The following is a 22,911-nucleotide window of genomic DNA, read 5'->3' as shown; positions in this document are numbered from 1 at the left end:
CTGTAAATCGTTTCCTGCATTAAGAAGATAACCTATCATGGAGAAAAGTTCTAATTCAATTTAGAGCTTAGCCAACTGAGACATAGTGAGTGTGACATGGTAAAGGGTCTGGTCTTGCAATCTACACTTGCATTTGGAAGGTTTAGTGAAGAAGCAGCAAATTATTTTTCAAAATAGGCTGCTAAGCTACAAGGACCCAATTTAGGTGTATTGTATGACTTCAAGTAATATTTATCTCTGCTTCATCACCAGAGGTTAGGGCAAGAAGCAATGGGTGGAAACTAATCAAGCAATTTAGGAGAAATTTCCTGACAGTTAGAACAATTAACCAGTGGAACAACTTGCCTCCAGAAGTTGTGAATGCTCCAACACTGGAAGTTTTAAAGAAGAGATTGGATAACCATTCGTCTGAAATGGTGTAGGGTTTCCTGCCTAACCAGGGGTTGGACTAGAAAACCTCCAAGGTCCCTTCCAACTGTGTTATTCTATATGGCTTCAATTCTATCTTAAAAAATGAAGTAAAACAATATGCTATATTTCCTTCTATTGCCGATCAAGATCCCTATAGACAAAACTGGCTATTCATAGCTTCTAAGGTAGGTTTTAATCTTGTTTTTGGGCTGGGGATACAGGGACACAAGTAATCTTCCTCTTGCACCACCTTTTCTGTACAGGATCAAGTAAGACATTCTATATGGAGGGAAAAATATGCAACTCCTTAAATCACAGAAAGAAACTAAAATATGAATGAAAGAGCTGACACTCCACTTTCAGCCTGGATATAATGAGGCTCTGCTGGGGGATACTTTTCCTCCCATCTCTTCAATATAAATTTAGTTCTTCCAGATTCTAAAATTATTATTGATGCACCTAGCCTGCATACCAACTGATCATGCATGCATCCATGAAATTATGTACCAGTAGAACTGAGTGTTTCTTTTCCACTTGTTTGCTGGCAGTGGTAGATTTTCCATAGGCAATCTGGCACCTATAGGGCAAGGGAAGCCTGAATAAACATTGACAGGCTCAAAACACAAGCAAACAGGACTGATAGATTGGAGAACTGAATACTGCATGCCAAGTTCTATTTTCCAGCTCTAAACATTATTTTAAAATTGTTTTAATGCAATTTGAAAACTTGAAAATCTGTGGAAGGAGCTGTGGTGGTGCAGTTAAAATGAAGTATTGCAGGCTACTTTTGTTGACTGCTAGCAGTTCAATTCTCACTGGCTTAAAGTTGACTCAGTCTTCCATCCTTCCGAAGTGGGAGGACCCAGATTGTTGGGGCAATATGCTGACTCTGTAAAACGGCTTAGAAAGGGCTGTAAAGCACTAGGAAGCGGTATATAAGTCTAAGTGCTATTGCTATTGCTGTATTATCAGCACTATTTTGAAGTATGATTTTCCAAGGAGGCTCTCAACTGGGATTGGTTTTAAGTGCATCCTATTTTTTTGTAGTTGCTCCCTATTTACTTCTTTGCTTGTTGTTTAACTACAGGCAAAGAATAAGTAAACTTTGCCATAATCTCTGCAAGTGAATCAGTTGCTTTTGAAGATCTTTTCCCTTGTCCCCAAGCTGTCCCCAATAAAGATAAAGTCTCCAATCAATGAAGTCTCCAAACTTTATTGATTGGAGATGCTAGATACTTTATTATGTGTTAATTGATACTGCAATATTTATTAGCTTCCCAGGATCATTTCTTGATCAGGGAAATTGCAGATATAACTAAAAAAAGAAGTTTCCAAGTCAATGCATACACAATAGAGAATATTTTCTTATGAATAAGTCTACCAAACAAACAACTCATTTGGTTATTTCAACACGCTGTTTCCCATGCTCACCAAATGTATTATAGGTGTACCTCTGAACAAAATAAACTGTTTTCTGACCTCTTTTGACACTGATTAAAATTTGAAAGAAGAGAGGAACCTGACATGAAAAGCATTATCTAAAGAAAAACAGGGAAACCAGAAGAAAGCACAGTCAATTTTTGAATGTTTAGCCTTTAATAGGAGGCTGCACTTATTATCCAATTATCATCACGGTCATAAACATAGACTTGGTAAAGGTGTTAATATCCACTAGCGCTCTTCCCTTCAGAAATATGTCTGAGTTATATTACCAAGTCTATGTTTATGACCGTGATGGGCCAAAATGAGGCCATCCTCTGTGGGAAAACAGACTTTTTAAAGCCACAATAAATCTTTTTGTACCAAAACAGGCCATGCCTAAAAAGGAGGCACAAAATGAGTAACAGAATCAGAAGAATTATGTGGTAGATTAGACAAAGACATATCAGGAGATTCAGTAGCCAGTATAATTCTGCCACATGATTTTACTGATTATAAAATTCAACTCCGTGTACTGCAAAGGAAAACAAGAAAATGGCATGCAAAGTTAGGAACCTATGAGGATTATAGGTACACTGGGCCCTCAGTCGCAGAACTTCAACTCTCAATAGCCCTAACCAGCACAATCCATAGTGAAAATTGTAGTTTATTAAGTCTGGAAAATTACAGGTTATCTATTTCTGCTGCAAACGAATAGTAAGTATGCTTAAAGGAGATCAATCTATGGATGCAGTCTCTTACCTTGAATTCCATAGGTGTGTACTTTTCATTCTTGGGAGTTGTGTTGCCTTTGTAATGAAGATGATTGGGGGTGGTGGGATGGATAACAGTTGACTCCTGAGATTGTCTCTGGCACCGTTGACAGTAAACGTAGATCACAAAGGTTAAGAGGCTTGAGCCAAAGAAACAGGATAATCCTGTGGCAATGAGGTGGATGAGGCTAAAACCTGGAAGAAATGTATTAAGAGGATGCTAAAGTCAGTGACACAAAAATGGCAAAACACCGCTTTTCTCAATCGTAAGTTGCAACATCTGTACTACAATTTGTAAACAAAACATTACAAGGTTTCATACATTGCTACCACACTGGCACTTCTTTCACAATATGCTTGTCTATCACTATCTCGGCTATTTGTGCTACCATACTAATTGCTGACTGGATGCCAGCTGGCTTCTGGGTGCAATTCAATTTTAAGCCTTTTAGGGTTTAAATTGAGGAACCATCTATCTCCAATAGTTTCTGATCATGGACAGAATAGATCTGCTCCAGGTTTCCTTGATTAAATAATGCCATTTATTGGGACCTAGGAAGCTGGCCTTCTTTAGAACGTCATCCCTTCTGAGATCCATATGGGTCTCACCAGTGGTAGGATTCAAATAATTTAACAACCGGTTCTCTGCCCTAATGATTTCTTCCAACAACCAGTTTACCAAACTGCTCAGAAAGTTAACAACTGGTTCTGCTGAAGTGGTGCGAACTGGCTGAATTCCACCACTGGGTCTCACCCTCTCAATGTTCAAAAAGTCACTGAAAACTTGGCTATTTTCCCAGGCCTTGAGATAGATTGGTTGCCAATCTTTTATTGCTTCCTGCTTTTAAACACTATAAGACACACAGAATGACATGGTGTCAGATAGACTCTAAATTTTACGTATATATGCCTGAATATGTATATATAGCTCAATATATTCCTTCTACCCTTCCCCTGAAATCAGTTTGATATAGAGAAGTGAACTGTATGGCAAAAACACATTAAGCAAAGCTTGTATTTTCTCAGTAGCTCTAGAGAATACGTCAGTTCTATCTGCAAAATTTTGGATAAGAGGTGTCCCCTTGATGATAAAAAATACTCATACATTACAACCATAAAAAAAAGGATATTTGGATGGCTACTGAACGCATGAACGCCTGAGAATAATTTTCTGCTCCCTTGGTACAAGCAAAATGCAATTCCGAAAACACCTAGGACATTGCATATACCTTATTCCCTTCCTATTAGTTTGCCCATCGCAGTTGTGTGTTAATGGGATCATACCTTGTTGTTTTTTTTTAAGTCTTTCTTTCTCCTTTGATTGAAAGTGAAATTCAACATTAAAGCCGACAAGATTGAAAAAAATGAAGCTTGCAAACAATACACATCTAAAGAACGTGCCTGTCATAGAAAGCACATTTAACTAATCGTAAAGGAAAATAGCTTTCAGGGTTCTTAAAATGCCAGGGAGGAAATAAAATAAACTAGATGATAAAAAGGGGCTGACTCCTGATATTTTAGTTGGGAAGCTGCCCTACTGGCCCCCGGTGATTTATTTATTTATTTATTCCAGTTGTATGAATGTCACTTGTATCTCAACAAATGACTCTGGAACAATATCCATCAGAATTCCTACTGATCTCAGCAGAGTTAGGAATAATCTAAGGAGTGAAAGATGCCATTTTCATCATAATGTCGAAGTCTAAAAATCTGAACCCTGCCGTGTTCCTTGCCTGTGCATTATATGTGTTTTTGTGGATTTATGGATAATTGATCCTAGATCGGTCATTGATGCTGCCTTCCTCTACTTAGAGAGCCAATTTGGTGACAGGTTAAGGCAGAAATTGAGAGACTGGAACTTCAAATTCTATTTTAGACATGAAGCCAGCTGGGTGACTTTGGGCTAGTTTCTTTCTCCATCCTAGGAAAGGAGGTCATGGCAAACAACTTCCTAAATCTTGCCAAGGAAACTAGAGGAACTTATCCAGACACGTTAGGCGTCAATGTTGATTCAAAGACGCACATGAATATATACTTCCTTTACTTTAAGGCTTGTCTCTTGACTTTGGCTCATTTGGTTATTTTCAATTGCTTTGCTCCCTCACATACGATAGTTTGAATATACGTGTCTAGACTGTGTCTAAGAGACTTGCTAAGAAGTGTGACTGTGGTGGGCAAGAGCTGGGATTAAGGTGTTTTTTGATGCCCCTAAAACTGTTCCTGCCAATTACAGTCCTAATATATTATGTAACCTTCAGACTTCAGAGTCATTTTGTTGAAAGTGAAAAGAAAAATGCACTTTTATTAAATGTTAAGGTTGTCCTTGTGCGATCAGTTGAAGAACACATGGAATTACAGAATAACAAATGTTCTGAGCAACAAACATCCCTTCAACAAACCCTCACAATTGTCTCACAGAAAAAGTTCTTTGTTGATGAGGGGAGCAAGCCAAATCAATTTTGAAATGTGCAGTAGAAACTCCAAAAAGAGCAATACTTTTTCATGTGGAAATTTTTGTGGCATGTGAAGGTCTTTTTTTTCCCCTTTCATACTCAGATTCTACCCTACATTAGAGCATCAGCAAAGGAGCACACAATATTATAAATATTTTCAAGGGCATTGTAACTATAAAAATGCAATAGTTCTATGCCCCTGCACTTCTCATAGATATTATAGTTGGGTGAGATAAATGAAAATTTTCAGCCCCAATCTCAGATCTACAATTTAAAGATTCTTCTGGAGAAAGAAACTGCTTATTAAACTGATCTGAAAGGATTGAGCAAATATATCTCATGAATCTAATAATGGACAGAACTTTAAAAGGACCAAATAAAGTTTGCTGTTTGTAGATAAGCAGATTTTTTTTTTCTGCTATCAGTCAGATACTACATGCATTAAAAAGCAACTTTCACCTAAAATAAAAGCAGAGGGAAAAAAGCCATCAGTATTTGCAGCTGATTATGCTGGGAGACGTAAAAAGCCAATTTTTCTTTTGCCCTTTTCAAAGTCTTCGGTCATAACTTACAAATAACTACAGAGAACAGAGTAATGATTCTGCACAAGGAAAATGCCTTTCCCTGAACTTTGAAGATAAAACTTAGTGACTGGCAACTTTTTAAGGAAATCTAGATCTTACAAGGGCTGCCTTGCTTTGGTACCCCTGGGATTTATAGGTAGATTTTTAACGAAGTATCTCACCTTGATAAAGATGGGCTCACTGCTATAGGCAGTTGCAAAAATTACTGCATTCTGATTATATCAACTATCCCAAAGCCCCCAGCTTCTCACATCCTAGAAGCTAGTATTTTTACTGTTGTCAGTAACAGATTTAATACTGTGCTAAGCAACCTAAGTAGATCAAAGCTAATGTAAAAAGAATATTTAAAACACGAGGCCCATTTAAAAGTTCTGTGGAAGGAAAATCAAAATAAAAAGCTTCAATCTTGCAGGCCAGAAAAGATTCTTGTCCTTCAAGCATCATGGCTGTTGAGTCCAATTACTCCTCCTCTGCTTTGCCTGCTTACAAGGGTTGACCCAAAGTTTCTCCCATTCTGAGGCTTTTGAAAAGAAGCATATGACCCATTGCATGGGTAAGCATGGTGCCTGATTTCCTAGCAGACTATTTTTTCCCATTTGCTAAGTACTTTTAACACTCCATAAAACACTGGACCTGTACTGAGATTTTCTGCAATCGAAGATGGCAAAAATGTCCAAGGAAATTTTCTTCAGTCAATTTATTTCTTCAGAAAATGTGGGCATTTCTTAGAAGGAATAGAGCCTTGAACTGCAAAACGGATGGTAAATAAATTTGATAAAGAAGTAAGTGGAGAACGACAATTTTCAGAATTCTAAAATGGTCCCTAGTTAATAGAAAATGGGGAAAAGGGAAAGAAATTATAGAACCTAGGATAGTTAATGAAGTTAACTAGAAAGAGAATGGTGTAGGTGGAAAAGAGAGAGGCATGGGAGGGAATCTCAACGGTTGAATGTATTTTGACTTAATCACTTTTAGTGTACACTAACAATTTATAACTATGGTAAGTGAATGTGAATTTCTAAATAAAACATGCCCTGTTTTATAAAAATAACAAATATTACATAACTGACCTCAGATTTGCCAATTAGAGGAATAATTTTTAGTTTATTTTTACCTAGTTACCAATTGTTTTACCTGAACTGGAGAACAGCAATAATTTGCTTGTAGAGACACCCAGTGACAACTCTACAATTAAGTGGGGACTAAGGAAAACACGGAATCTTTTTCTAGTTCAATGAAAAAGGAGCTACACCAGAAAGGTTTCTGATTTCCTTAGTAATTAATTATTCTGAGAATCTCACATCCATATCAAAAAAACTTTCCTTCCCCAACTCTGACAAGGAGTCTCCAGTGGAATTAGGGACATCAACAGGATGTGAATCACACAGATTAATGGTTTGGCTGATGCATCCCAGAAAAGAGTAGGCATGTTAAGATAAATGCAAGATCTATAGTTAGCTGTACTCTACCTCCACAGTTCGTGCTCTCATCAATGCTTGATGCTGGCAGGATTACTAAACAAAATGAAAAAAAGGAGGGGGAAACATCACTTTTGTCATCTGCGACACTGTACAGGCAATTAAAATGATTTTGCTCTCTACATGGCATGTTAATTTCAACTGCAAACAAGAAGCTCTTTCAGAGATCTGGTGAAAAATACAGAATGAAATATCATACAGGAAACAAACACCCTTCTTGAAAAGAACATGCTTCCTGTTATCACAGAAATGTGGATCAGATTGAGAACTAGTTTAATATAAATTCTGTTGTGGAAAGACCCATGCACAAGTCATAGACACATATATATAAAAACGCGAATAAATGAGTAGAACAATTCAAGTTGCATTTAATAAATACTGAGCTAGCTTGGAGTCGGGAGGCAAAAACATAGTATATAGCACACATACTATGTTTTTGCCTCCTGACTCCAAGCTAGCTCAGTATTTATTAAATAAATTTATATAGCTACCCAAGTCATGCATAGGTGACCTACAACAGTGGTCATCAACTGGTGGTCTGTGGACCACTGGTGGTCCATGAGAAAATTTTGGTGGTCCATAGAAAAATTATTTGCATTTTTTTATATTGCACTAAATCTTGGGTCCTCAAACTACGGCCCCTAGGCTGGATATGTTCAATGAACGTTTGTGTTGCTGCAGAGAGTCTCCCCCTTTGAGGTCTTTTTGTGTGGGTCGGAGGGGGGCAGAAATTCCGACTTGGGGTCTCTTCAGCCTCCTGGTGCGGGGCTTTGGGTGAAGGCTGGAGGGAAGTGCCACTCGTGGGCCTCATTCCAATGGGACTGCATCATGGCCTGGAACTGGCTGACTATCTCAGCCTACTGAGCCTCCAGGCGGCGGTACCTGGCCTTGCATTCCCTCAGGTCTTCCCTCTGTTTGGAAAGCCTATGCTCATAGTCCTCAGTGAGGTGCTTCTGCTGAGCCTCCTTCTCAGCCAGATCCAATTTGAAGTGAGCTGTTTTGCCAACTCTTTCTCATGGTGGCTGCTTAGCTCCCAAAAACTGCTTCCTGTTGGAGCCCTAAGGAGCCTGGGCAGGCAGGCGAGGAGTGGTTGGGATGGGAGTGGCGAGTAGAGGCTGGCGAGGTGGCCCTCGACATGAGTGACATCAAGTTGGCCATGCCCACCCAGTCACATGACCACCTAGCCACACCCACCCAGCCGGTCATTAAGCAGACCATATTAGTGGTCCGCGAGATTTTAAATTATGAATTTAGTGGTCCCTAAGGTCTGAAAGGTTGGTGACCCCTGACTTACAACATTTAAAACTTTAAAAGATTTGTCACATAAATAAAACTGTTAAAACACCTTAACCCACCCTTTGTTATGTGTTATATGATATTACTTATTTCACATCTTTTAATTGAAGAATAATAGTATTCTTGGAATTTTTTAACGATTTACTTTCATGTTACCAGTGACTAGCATATGTCTGCTAGTCACTGATCTGATTCATTCAAGTTCATCTTACTTTAATGCAAACTTAATTTTTTTTGTACTGCAGAATATCTTGTATTTATGAATCATAGGATCCTTCCACATAAACATAAATATATAGTCTACTTTTGAATTTGTAAATAGAGAAAATAGTTTGACATTTGCTCATTAAGCATGTAACTGATGTGATACGCTAAATAAAATAGATATTAGTTGTAATTCTACATGAGACAGGTAACTTCTTGAAAATGGTTTAATCAACTATGGCTAAAACTCATCATAACCACTTGCAAAATGATTATATTCCTGTAAAGTATAGATTATTCCTAAATTATTCTTTTCTACTATCTTCTGTAATCATGCATTAATTTGTATAATATTTATACAAATATTATTTGGCATTTACTTTGCCAAATGCCAACTTCTTATGAATGTAAACTTATGAAACATGAAAAAGAAACCAATCATTCAATAAACCCACCTGCACACACCATTCTATTGATATTAGCAGCAACCACTTTTTTTTCCATATGGGAAGCTCACCCTAACATTTAATCAACTAGTCAGATACTTGCCTCTCTAGTGTACTGAAATATACGAAACTTTACCTACCAGGGATTTCATTATACAGACATTCTTGATACTGTGTGCTGTTCCCTGCACATTGAACAGATCCTGGGCTGTGGATTTCACAGAAACGGCTACGATACTGGATGCTGTCTTCATTGCATAAACTCCATTCAGACCATTCAGACCAGCCTCCTTAAAATTATGTATGTCAGAAATAAGATAAATTAGACAGGATGATTCAGTGTCACGCTAGGAAAAAAGTGTAAGAGATAAACACTGAACTAAAGATTTGAATAAAATTCTTCAGCTGAACGTTCAGCTCTGGAACTGTAGTTCAAAAATATATTGATAGTATAAGACTATCAATGTAACTTTTCAGATGTATGCCTAGCACATATTTTACAGAACATCCTCACTTAGCAAAGTAAGCTAAAACCTCTTACTGTGCTTCTCTCAGTTTCATCAAAACCTCCTCCTTTAGCTTCTAACTTGGAATAAAATGTTCCTGCTACAGTTGTTTTTAGTAACCATTTGGGAATGGATAATAATGTACAGTCATGCTTTTACGACTAACTCTTTCAACATCACTTCCAAGGCTATCAATAGAATTGCCCTCTTTGTGGAATACTGAATATTCTTTAAATGTATTAATTTTAATTTAAAAAAAACTATGAAGATGGCATGACAGAATCCTGTCAGCTATGTTCCATCAATGGGCTTTTAAGGTATCAGATTTCATACAGCAGAACTGGTGACAATCAGCAGATGAGAAGACAGCCTTCCAGCTGATTGAAATTCTGTAATTCCAACCTAATTGGAGGATGTCAATAGAAAATATAATACTAAGCATTTAACAGGAGTTAAACAGTAGTTATTACTGTTGCATAGTAATCTTGGAAAGCACTATATTATCAGGTCCTGAGAACAAATTAAGTGCTTGCTACCTTCACATGGGTGTGTATTACAGAGGGCTTCCTCTGTGTGTAGCCCAATGCAGATATCCTCCCCATTAGTTGGTGCTGGGTTGGTGCAGGTCCGGGTGCGCTGGTAGTGTCCACCTCCACATGTTGCTGAGCACTGAGACCAAGGAGTCCAGCAGGACCATGAGCCCTTTACTGCAGATGAAATAGAACACAACAAATAGGCACCTCTGAGTTTAGTCTACTTCAACCCAAATAATAGCAATGAGAGCCGTGGTGGCGCAGTGGTTAGAATGGTTAGAATGCAGTACTGCAGGCTAACTCACTGCTCACTCCAGGAGTTCGATCCTGACTGGCTGAAGATTGATTCAGCCTTTCAGCCTTCTGAGGTCGGTAAAATGAGGACCCAGATTGTTGGGGGCAATATGCTGACTCTGTAAAGCACTTAGAGAGGGCTGTAAAGCACTGGGAAGCAGTACATACATCTAAATGCCATTGCTATTAATGAGAGACCAAACATTATAGTGAAATGATTTTTCAGATAGGTGGTACTATTGTTACGATTTTAGTCTTACTTTTTATATTTTTATACAGCTGCCAATTAATTCAAGTTCATGAGGTGAGAGATAGAAAAATATAATATTAAGACAACGTAAAACATTATAAATTACTGAAACTAAAAAATCACTAAAACATTGAAGATGTTCAGATGAAGAGACTGTAAGACATGCATTTAAATATATTTGAGTGAATACAAGCATCGTTAACTGAAAGTACCCAAAATGCCATAAAGTAAGGCTTTCTGGAAGATTTTTCAATTAACAAGGACACTACCTCCAAAAATACATACTTACATATTTTCCCTGCCTAAGACATTATTTTCCTCATTTCACTTAGTCAATGCATTCAGAGAAAACTTCAAAAGAAGTCCTTAACAGTTCAAGTAGGTAAATCCATGGGAAAGCAGTCTTTGAGAAAATCTGACCATAAGCAATTTAGAGTTTTAAGGATTAAAATCAACATTTTAATGTATGAACCACTGCAATTGACAAAGCACTTTGTTCTGTGTGAAAATGCCAATACCAGTAAAGAGAGGATCAATCTGGACTATTCTGGACTAATAGCAACTTTGATGTTGTTCCTCTGCCCTGGTCCTATTAGACCTCTCAGCGGCTTTCGATACCATCGACCATGGTATCCTGCTGCGCCGGTTGGAGGATTGGGAGTGGAGGCACCGCTATCGGTGGTTCTCCTCCTATCTCTCCGACCGTCGCAGACGGTGTTGACAGGGGCAGAGGTCGGCCCCGAGGCGCCTCACTTGTGGGTGCCGCAGGGGTCGATTCTCTCGCCTTCTGTTCAACATCTATATGAAGCCGCTGGGTGAGATCATCAGTGGCTTCGTGTGAGGTACCAGCTGTACGCTGATGACACCCAGCTGTACTTTTCCACACCGGCCACCCCAATGAAGCTATCAAGTGCTGTCCCGGTGTTTGGAAGCCGACGGGTCTGGATGGGGAGAAACAGGCTCAAGCTCAATCCTCCAAGACTGAGTGGCTGTGGATGCCGGCATCCCGGTACAGTCAGCTGAGTCCTCGGCTGACTGTTGGGGCGAGTCATTGGCCCCGGCGGAGAGGGTGCGCAATCTGGGCGTTCTCCTGGATGAACGGCTGTCTTTGAAGACCATTTGACGGCCGCCTCCAGGAGAGCTTTCCACCAGGTTCGCCTGGTGCGCCAGTTGCGCCTTTCTAGACCGGGATGCCTTATGCACGGTCACCACGCCTCGTGACGCCTCGCCTGGATTACTGCAATGCTCTACATGGGGCTCCCTTGAGGGGCATCCGGAGGCTTCAGTTGGTCCAGAATGCGGCTGCGCTGGTGATAGAGGGAGCCCTCGTGGCCCTGTGGTTACACCTATCCTGCGCAGACTGCACTGGCTACCTGTGGCCTTCCGGTGCGCTCAAGGTGTTGGTGACAATCTTTAAAGCGCCCATGGCATAGGGCCGGGCTATTTACGGGACCGCCTACTGCTACCAAATACCTCTCACCGACCAGGCGCCTCACAGAGAGGGACTCTCAGGTGCCGCCAGCTAGGCAGTGCCGCCTGGCGACACCCAGGGAAGGGCCTTCTGTGGGGCTCCCACCTCTGGAACGAACTCCCTCCAGGACTTCGTCAACTTCTGGACCTCCGAACCTTTCGTCGCGAGCTTAAAACTTATTCATCTGCGCGGGACTGGATTAGATTTTAAAGTTATTGGTTTTAAGGGGTTTTTTATTATTTATATTGTTTTTAAATTCGGCAATAGAATAAGTTTTTTAATTGTTGTTTTTTAATTTGTATTTATATGTACTTTAACGGCCTGTGAACCGCCCTGAGTCCTTAGGGAAATAGGGCGGTATATAAATTTGAAAAATAAAATAAATAAAATAAATAAAGTTCACGAGGTGAGAGATAGAAAAATATAATATTAAGACAACGTAAAACATTATAAATTACTGAAACTAAAAAATCATTAAAACATTGAAGATGTTCAGATGAAGAGACTGTAAGACATGCATTTAAATATATTTGAGTGAATACAAGCATTGTTAACTGAAAGTACCCAAAATGCCATAAAGTAAGGCTTTCTGGAAGATTTTTCAATTAACAAGGACACTACTTCCAAAAATACATACTTACATATTTTCCCTGCCTAAGACATTATTTTCCTCATTTCACTTAGTCAATGCATTCAGAGAAAACTTCAAAAGAAGTCCTTAACAGTTCAAGTAGGTAAATCCACGGGAAAGCAGTCTTTGAGAAAATCTGACCATAAGCAATTTAGAGTTTTAAGGATTAAAATCAACATTTTAATGTATGAACCACTGCAATTGACAAAGCACTTTGTTCTGTGTGAAAATGCCAATACCAGTAAAGAGAGGATCAATCTGGACTATTCTGGACTAATAGCAACTTTGATGTTGTTTTTAAATGCAGGCAGTATGCTGTCATAGTGGTCTGAGTATTTTAGACCAGCCTGGGAAATTAGGATGGTATAGTGAAGCAATACAAATCATTTTGTAGAGAGGCGATCCAATGCTTGGAATACCCATGATCTTGGTTACATGCTAAACCAAAAAAAGGGCTTACCTGGGCAAGGGTGTGGGTTACAATCCTGATATTCCATTGCAGATCCTATGCAAGGAACACCACCATTCTTGGGTTCTGGATTGGTGCACATTCGCTTCCTGGTTCTGAAGCCCAGTTCACAATCTCGGGTGCAAGACGACCATCCCCCCCAAAAGGACCAGCCACCATTGATAATCCGGATAGAGGTCTTGCCACTTTTCAGAAGGTCATCAACTAGAGCTAGTTGGGGAGAGAAATAAAAGGTGGCAATTAAATACACCAGTAGGGCACAGAAAATCCAAACAAACCTGATAGAACAGGCATGTGACATCCTTCTAGTAATAGGACAAATTACAATTTTCTCCATTACACAATGAATTACATCTCATCTCCATTTCAAGCAGGCAAAGCATCTTAATCATCTCTTGGCCCTCTTTCTTTTTGTTCTGTTTTTTACTCTGCTCCAAGTTCAAAGCTTTGCAATTTACTACAATGCTTAAGGCACCATAAAACCCGGCTCTACTGAAAACAGGGTATACTCTTTCCACCTCTCTTGAAAACAGAGCAAGGAGGTCTCTGACCCAGGCAGCACAAATTTCTGCCAGGTTGTAATCTGATTTTACACAAATGGGCAGAATGAAGTCAGTTATGAAAGGCTTGTGCCTACATTTTTTAGAAACTGGCCTACAAAGGCAATCAGAAGTTACGACCTGATAACCATTATAATAAATTAAAATAAGTTGTTAAATAATTCATGATATATCTCATTAGATATTGATAGATCAGCTACCTTAATTTTGAAGCAAAGTTTCCATTTCCTCTTCCTGAAGTATGTCATAGATCAAATTCAGCTTGCTCCTCTTAACTAAGATACGTTCACCTTCCTTAGTATTGCACTCCCAAGGCAAGGACCGTTTTACTTTTGGTTTTCTGCCAATGTCTGGTGCTGAGTAAGCACTAGGGAAAGGATCTCATCTACATTTTTATGCTTTGATAGCACAAAAAGCTAATAAAGGAATTCCATTCTTCACATTAATGAAGATATCATAAAGAAGATGGCATGATTACCTCTAGGGGGAAACTAGGACGATATTTAAGAGTTTTGGTGGAAAAGATAAATGACTATCTCATCTACCATCCTCTTCCCAAAATACGCAGCCAGCAGAAATGAGGGAAACAAACAGAAAGCAAACCAGTGCTACAATCTTGTGGCAGCATAATTACACCTACCTTAATTATACAATGTTTAAGAAATTCCCCTTATCTTTCAAACAAGTTTTAGCATTATGTAAGTAATATTTAATAATTTTCTCATTATTCCTTCCCCCCACCCCCACAAACTAAAAGCTGTAAATTGTGATCGTTCCTTATAATGGAATTTTCTCAGCTATCTGGCTACTTTGCAGCCCTTTCTGGTTCTTTCAGCAATATAGTATCATTTCGAGATACAGGAACCAAAACTGTGCAAAATATATCCTACTGAGTATGTAAGATACTGATATCTAAGATTTTACGTATCTCCCTTCTGATTCCTAGCATAGAAATTGCTTTTTCCACAACCAAGCTGATTTCTTAATTGAGTTTTTCATCATGATCTTGAAATGTCTTTCTTGGTCAGCGGTTGACAACAAAGTCTATCTATTTGCAAATGATTTAATAAATAAATAGGAGACCCCAAGGATGCAGTTTACTAGCCTATGGGAACCAGAGACAGAATGCTTCTGCAAAGTATATTAGGACAGTTAATAAATGCTTTGTCATCTAGGTGGCAAAGAAATCCCTATCAGATATAAATTCATAAATGTTACTCATGGCTGTTCTCATAAAATGAAGGCTTGCCCTTTTAAAAACATGTCAAGCCTGCAAACTTGCACATTATTGCAAATATAGGCTCTGCTCATTAAATAATGAGCAAAAAGAACAGAAGTTTGGTAAGTAGACAAACAAAAATATTTCATCTAGTCACACCCATGGGGGCTGTGGACTGGCACTGGCCCATGATCCACCAGGAACCAATCCGTGCAAGTGAGCAAAAACCCATCCGCACACGTGTGGGATCCAGGCAGTGCACGAAACCATGCCCTCCCCCAATCTGTAGAAAACCTGCTCTCCGGGAACCGATCTCTGGGGCCAAAAGATTGAGTGGGTAGGTCACTACTATAGATGATTCTGATTACAATACTTTTCCTTGCCACAGTTTCTTCTGGGATACCTGATGTAGCATCATTCATTCATTCATTCATTCATTCATTCATTCATTCATTCATTCATTCATTCATTCAGTTTCTATAGCTGCCCAACTCTACAAGTGACTCTGGGTGAATTACTATTCTAAAATTATAAAACAAAACAATTTAAAAAAAATTAAAACAATAAAACACTCACAAAATAAGTAAATACAATTAGCAGGTGGGATCTTTAATCAGCTAATCAACTTATGTACTCAGAGTGCTTCTACCTAGTAAAAGTATTTCTGGAGAATTTTGAGGTGGGCACCTTTATAAGTGGGCGCCTTGAGTACAAAATGAATCAGGGCACAGGCTGATAGAATTCTGTCAAGATAATACAATGGTCATAGCAAACACTCTTTTCCAACAACCCAAGAGACAACTCTACACATGGACATCACCAGACGGTCAACACAGAAATCAGATTGACTATGTGCTCTGCAGCCAAAGATGGAGAAGCTCTATGCAGTCAGTAAAAACAATACCAGGAGCTGACTGTGGCTCAGATCATGAGCTTCTCCTTGCAAAATTTAGGCTTAAATTGAAGAAAGTAGGGAAAAGCCCCAGACCGCTCAGGTATTTATTTATTATTTATTTATTATTTACATTTGTATACCGCCCTTCTCCCGAAGGACTCAGGGCGGTTCACAGCCAAATAAAAATACAATACTATAAATACAAATTAAAAATACAATTAAAAAACTTATTAAAATTGGCCAGAATTAAAATTTGGAACTAAAAACCCATTAAAACCCATTAAAACACTAACCCAGTCCAGCGCAGATGAATAAATAGGTTTTAAGCTCGCGGCGAAAGGTTCGGAGGTCCGGAAGTTGACGAAGTCCTGGGGGGAGTTCGTTCCAGAGGGCGGGAGCCCCCACAGAGAAGGCCCTTCCCCTGGGTGTCGCCAGACGACACTGTCGCGCCGATGGCACCCTGAGGAGCCCCTCTCTGTGAGAGCGCACGGGTCGGTGAGAGGTATTCGGTAGCAGCAGGCGGTCCCGTAAGTATCCCGGCCCTATGCCATGGAGCGCTTTAAAGACATTCACCAACACCTTGAAGCGCACCCGGAAGGCCACAGGTAGCCAGTGCAGCCGGCGCAGGATAGGTGTCACTCGGGAGCCACGAGGGGCTCCCTCAATCACCCGCGCCGCTGCATTCTGGACTAACTGTAGCCTCCGGATGCCCCTCAAGGGGAGCCCCATGTAGAGAGCATTGCAGTAGTCCAGACGAGACGTCACAAGGGCGTGAGTGACTGTGCACAAGGCATCCCGGTCTAGAAAGGGGCGCAATTGGCGCACCAGGCGAACCTGGTGGAAAGCTCTCCTGGAGACGGCCGTCAAATGGTCTTCAAAAGACAGCCGTTCATCCAGGAGAACGCCCAAATTGCGCACCCTCTCCATCGGGGCCAATGACTCGCTCCCGACAGTCAGCCGCGGACTCAGCTGGCTGTACCGGGATGCCGGCATCCACAGCCACTAGGGTATGAACTAAATCATATCCCTGATGAATATGCAGTAGAGGTGACAAATAAATTTAAGGAATTAGAACTGATAGACAGAGTACCTGAAGAACTATGGACAGAGGTTCACAACACTGTACAAGAAGTAGCAATTAAAACCATCCCAAAGAAAAAGAAAGGCAAGAAAGCAAAATGACTGTCTGAGGAAGCTTTGCAAATAGCTGAGGAAAGAAGGGAAGTGAAAGGCAAGGGAGAAAGAGAAAGATACACCCAGTTGAATGCAGAATTCCAGAGAATAGCTAGAAGAGATAAGAATACATTCTTAAATGAACAGTGCAAAGAAATAGAAGAAAACAATAGAATAGGGAGGACCAGAGATCTCTTCAAGAAAACTGGAGATATGAAGGGAACGTTTCATGCAAAGATGGGCATGATAAAGGACCAAAGTGGCAGAGGCAGAAGAGATTAAGAAGAGGTGGCAAAATTACACAGAAGAAATATACAAGAACGAGCTTAACATCCCTGATAACCACGATGGGGTAGTCACTGACCTTGAGCCAGACATCCTAGAATGTGAAGTCAAATGGGCCTTAGGAAATCTGAACAACAACAAAGCTAGTGGAGGAGACAATATTCCAGCTGAGCTATTCAAAATCTTAAAAGACGATGCTACACTCAATTTGTCAGCAAATTTGGAAAACTCAGCAGTGGCCACAGGATTGAAAAAGGTCAGTTTACATTCCAATTCCAAAGAAAGGCAATGCCAAAGAATGTTCAAACTATCACACCATTGCACACATTTCACATGCTAGTAAGGTTATGCTTAAAATCCTACAAGCTAGGCTCTAGCAGTATGTGGATTGAGAACTACCAGAACTACAGGTAGGATTTCGAAGAGGCAGAGGAACTAGAGATCAAATTGCCAACATATGCTGGATCATGGAAAAAGCTAGAGAGTTCCAGAAAAACATCTGCTTCTGCTTCATTGACTATGCTAAAGCCTTTGATTGTGTGGATCACAACAAATTGTGGCAAGTTCTTAAAGAGATGGGCGTACCACACCATCTTATTTGTCTCTTGAGTATGCAGGTCAAGAAGCGACAGTGAGAACTGGACACGGAACCACTGATTGGTTCAAAATTGGGAAAGGAGTCTGGCAAGGCTGTATACTATCGCCCTGCCTATTTAACTTATATGCAGAGCACATCATGAGAAAGACAGAGCTGGATGAATCAAAAATTGGAATTAAGATTGCCGGGAGAAATATCAACAACCTCAGATATGCAGATGATACCACTCTAATGGCACAAAGCGAAGAGGAACTAAAAAGCCTCTTGATGCGGGTGGAGGAGAGTGCAAAAGTTGGCTTGAAACTCAATATTAAGAAAACTAAGATCATGGCATCCTGCCCTCTCAATTCCTGGCAGATAGATGGGGAAGAAATGGAGGTAGTGACAGATTTTATTTTCCTGGGCTCCAAGATCACTGCAGATGGGGACTGCAGCCAAGAAATTAAAAGAAGCTTGCTCCTGGGGAGGAAAGCTATGGCAAATCTAGATAGTGTACTAAAAAGCAGAGACATCACCCTGCCAACAAAAGTGCGTATAGTCAAGGCTATGGTTTTCCCAGTTGCAATGTATGGCTGTGAAAGTTGGACCATAAGAAAGGCTGAGCGCCAAAGAACTGAGGCCTTTAAACTCTGGTGCTGGAGAAGACTCCTGCAAGTCCCTTGGACTGCAAGGTGAACAAACCGGTCAGTCCTAGAGGAGATCAACCCTGACTGCTCTTTAGAAGGCCAGATCCTGAAGATGAAACTCAAATACTTTGGCCACCTAATGAGAAGGAAGGACTCAATGGAGAAGAGCCTAATGCTGGGAAAGATTGAGGGCAAAAGAAGAAGGGGACGACAGAGAACGAGGTGGCTGGATGGAGTCACTGAAGCATGAGTTTAAATGGACTCCGGAGGATGGTAGAGGATAGAAAGGCCTGGAGGAACATTGTCCATGGGGTCGCGATGGGTCGGACATGACTTCGCAACTAACAACAATAACACCTTTATAAACATAGAAATTAAGAAGTACCCACTGCATCATGTGAGTTTCATGCATTCTAATTTCCCAGAATTCATCATCTCTACCAGCTGGCTTTGATCTGCTCTTCTACTAGCAGCCCAGATTGGTGCTTATCCAACCCTCTGTTTCATCTACCCAGGCTTCCACTATCTGAAAACAAGGAGGTTAAAGAGGTCTGCCTTCTGGCAAAACATACAGTCTGTGTCGCAAACTGCGGAGCCATCATTGGGGCAAAACCGACTCTCTGTCTTCTTTCTGCCAAACTGTAAGTCATGGGGGTCAGCCAGCTGAGCACGACAGGTGTAACGGAAGCGCTGCTCTTGGCGGGCCCCACTTTGAGTAATATTGGTAGGAGTCCAAGGGGTCCAGGGTGTGCTTCTCCGCACTTCTGGACAGGCCTCCGGGCTACAGGTTTTGTATTCCTATAGAAAGCAAGAAAAGGAAAAAAGGGGGAGATCAAACCAGCGTCTTTAACATTTATTTGGTTGGGGAAATGCAAGTTTACCACTACCCTGGATTACTCCACAATTTAAAGAGTCATAAGATAAATCTAGAATATTTGATTAAAAATACAGAAATCATTGAGGCAGAAATAAAGCTCAGAAGGCATATAAAACAAGTTCTCTTATTGCTCCCAGTGCTTTAATTAATAGAATATAATACTGAGGTGCCAGACCATAGCTGAATTATATACATTGCTCAGGCATATATACACAAATTTTATAGGCAAGTCTTGGCGTTCACTAAGGTGGTAAAACATTGGGGGGTGTCACTTCACCAACAGATTCTCATGATTGAATGTTATTCTTTGTTAATGCTTTGAAAAAATATTCTTCGGATAAAAATATTGATGCCAAGTCAAACCCAGCTTCCTATCCAAAGACAGAGTCTTAGAGAGGAATAGGAGAGAAGCAGTTGTGTTGTGTTTATTCCTGTAAAGTGTTTCTAGCCACAAGATAAAAACAAATGATAAAAAAAAGCACCTGAAGGCAGGATAAGAAGCAATGGATGGAAACTAACCAAGGAGAGAAACAATTTAGAACTAAGGAGAAATTTCCTGACAGAAATCAGTGGAACGACTTGCCTCCAGAAGTTGTGATTGCTCCAACACTGGAGGTTTTTACGAAGAGATTGGACAACTATTTGTCTGAAATGGTAGTGTCTCCTGCTTGAGCAGGGAGTTGGAGTAGAAGACTCCAAGGTCCCTCCCAACTCTACTATTCTGTTAAATGAATTAGAAAATTACAGTAGTCTAATATTATTCTTCATCACACTCTTTCTAGAGCAGGGGTGTCAAACTCATGGCTCGCAGGACGGATGCGTCATGCGCTGGCCATGCCCAACCCCATTTTAGCAATGGGGGAAAAAGTCACATAATGTGACGATGCGAGTTTGACACTCCTGTTCTAGAGCAGGGGTCTCCAACCTTGGTCTCTTTTAAGACTTGCGGACTTCAACTCAGCCAGCTTTGCTGAGTTCCTCAGCAAAGCTGGCTGAGGAACTCTGGGAGTTGAAGTCCGCAAGTCTTAAAGGGACCAAGGTTGGAGACCCCTGCTCTAGAGGATACCTGTTTAGCTTCTTACAGCAAAAACAACATTTATATTGTTTTGAAGACAAAGGATATTCATTTTGGCCTTCAATAAGACCAGAGTTTCAAATTAACTGTAGGTAACCTAGAAACACAGTTGAACCTCAGAGTTGTTAAAAACTAGCAGAACATTCCTTGTTATGCCAGATCTTGCTTGTGAATATGAAACATCCTGGGGAGAAATAGGGAAAAAGTGCTAAATTCTTTCTGCTCTGTAAAGTAAGCTCTTCTCAAACATGTCCTATGACAAAAAAAAAAAATCACTGAAAACTGAGACATCCATGTTATAGTTATTATAAGCTATATAACTATAACTCATTTATATAGTTCCATGTAAAATTGTCACTATCCAGCCCATAACTGTTATAGCTCCAACATCTCATAATCAACACAGCTCTGCTATAAAGCTTCATTAATTGCCATATTTAATAGGCCAAAGATTAGCACAAAAGCACAACATGTTTTGGAGTAACACAGAGATTCCCAGTTGAGGGAAATAAATAATTTATTGCTATATTTTTATTTTTATTTATATAACTACCCCAAGTCAAAGACGACTCTGGTCCATAGTGCTGTTAAAACTAGTTCAGTTCCTAATTGGGCAGGAGCTGTGGGTCCAAGAGAATTTCTAAATTGTGCACCAGCTCTGAATGGTGAAGTGCAACCCTATTGGGATTTCTGAGGAACATATGATGAACTGAAGTGATGATCATCGCAAAATCCAAGGAATCGGTTCTTTGGAATCCCTCTGGATAAAGAGAAAATGGAAGATTACCCATGCGTGTTCTGAATGGCTGCTCCCCATAAGGAGACTATAGAATAATGATTTTTTATGTGTTTGAATTGAATGGGACTAGCCATATTGCTCAGAACCATGGTGGAGATTTTTAAAAGAAACTAACCTTGCAAACTTCACCTTCTGATCATTTTGGGAAATTGCTCATAAACTACTTCTAAAGACCTTTGAGAGGGCAAGTTTGAAAAGGCCTTGTAAGCCTGCTTTTAATTCTGAACAAAAGAAAAGTTAATCAAAATGTTAAGAATTTAATCTGAAATAAATAGCAAAAAACTAAATACACTTTTACTACAGAAAGTTACAAATGGTCTAAGGGTCCAGATAAAATTTGAATATTAAAATTTATAGAATAAGATTTTGGAATTAATTATAAAGTATAAACAGCTTCCCATGGGAAATAGATCCTGTTTTGATTTTTATAAGACATAACATAAATAAAGAAATGAATGATTTCAAAAATCTAGACACTAGAAGGGACTAAGGGGGAAAGATATATAGACCTGCCAGATGATGCAAAGCGTAATGACAATGAAAATACTGAAGGAAACTTTTGAAGAATGGAATCAGAAAATAGTAGCCATAATATCAACAATATCAGTAATAGTGTCTGTTTCTGTGAATAGAGTATGATGTTGTTGAACATCAAGTCTTCAAGCACCCTGAACCAGAAGCTTCAGACTGGATCTCTCCCCACCTGAAAACACTGACTGGAAAAGACCAAGGAGAAAGGAGGAGAACCACTGCAACACCAGACCTTCCATTCCTAAATTCCTAGCTGGTCTAGACAGATACCATCATCAGTGGTATCAAAAGCTGCTGATAGATCAAGAAGGATCAAGACAGTTTCACTATTTCCATCCTGGCTTTGCAGAGATCATCAGCAAGTGTGATAAACCGCGTCTCTGTTTTTTGCTGCAGCCTGAAATCCAGTTGCAATGGGTCCAGATAATCTGTTTCCTCTAGGACACTCTGGAACTTCTCAATGACCTTACTGAGAAAGGGAAGGAAATTGGATGAAAAATTATCTAGAATCATTGAAGAAATGACACACCACTGTCTCCTTCAAAGCAATAGAAGCACCCTGTATCTCAAGAATCAATTTACTGCTGTTTGCATCCAATCGCATATTATTTCTTGAGATGCTTATTTTTTTTCCTTTTTCTCCTGTAACAAGTCTCAGAGGAAGCTGTTACAGGAATCTTGAAGCGAGGCAAAGTAATCCAACCAAGCAATATCAAACTGTTTTAAGTAGAAAACCTACCACAGCACAGCCTGGACAAGAGTTTCCATTCTCACAGGACCTCTGCCTGGAGTGCATGCCTCCACCGCAGTTGGCACTACATTTATTCCAAGGGCCCCACGAAGACCAGAAGATTGGTAATGGGCATGGACTGTTCTCATTGCAGAATCTGAATGCAAATAAAAATGGGAAGGAGAATGGAAGAAGACACAATCAGTGTTCTAGATCTCCCCAGGCACAAGGAAAAGTTGGAAATGATTCCTCACATCTATTTATAACCATCAAGAAGCTAATCTTAGTCTGAGTACAAACGCAACAGCACAAAAAGATATGGAAG

The 22,911-nt window shown here is 40.0% G+C and overlaps 1 protein-coding gene across 10 annotated transcripts in view; it reads right to left on the bottom strand.

Annotated features, from left to right (window-relative positions):
• Positions 1-22,911, bottom strand: part of SEMA5B (semaphorin 5B) — a 578,355-nt gene that overhangs the window by 15,129 nt on the left and 540,315 nt on the right. For all 10 annotated transcript variants that reach the window (XM_058195316.1, XM_058195280.1, XM_058195269.1 and 7 more), the window contains 7 exons: positions 22,596-22,743; positions 19,147-19,372; positions 13,210-13,428; positions 10,107-10,277; positions 9,205-9,354; positions 7,110-7,154; positions 2,593-2,798 (listed from right to left, as the gene is read on the bottom strand). In XM_058195316.1, the coding sequence (XP_058051299.1) occupies positions 2,593-2,798; positions 7,110-7,154; positions 9,205-9,354; positions 10,107-10,277; positions 13,210-13,428; positions 19,147-19,372; positions 22,596-22,743 (1,165 nt within the window). The remainder of the gene's footprint in view (positions 1-2,592; positions 2,799-7,109; positions 7,155-9,204; positions 9,355-10,106; positions 10,278-13,209; positions 13,429-19,146; positions 19,373-22,595; positions 22,744-22,911) is intronic.

Source organism: Ahaetulla prasina, chromosome 1, assembly GCF_028640845.1.
Source record: "Ahaetulla prasina isolate Xishuangbanna chromosome 1, ASM2864084v1, whole genome shotgun sequence".
In the NCBI taxonomy this organism is placed as follows: domain Eukaryota; kingdom Metazoa; phylum Chordata; class Lepidosauria; order Squamata; family Colubridae; genus Ahaetulla; species Ahaetulla prasina.
Note: the sequence above shows the minus strand (reverse complement) of the source record. Positions and strands in the feature narration are given on the sequence as shown.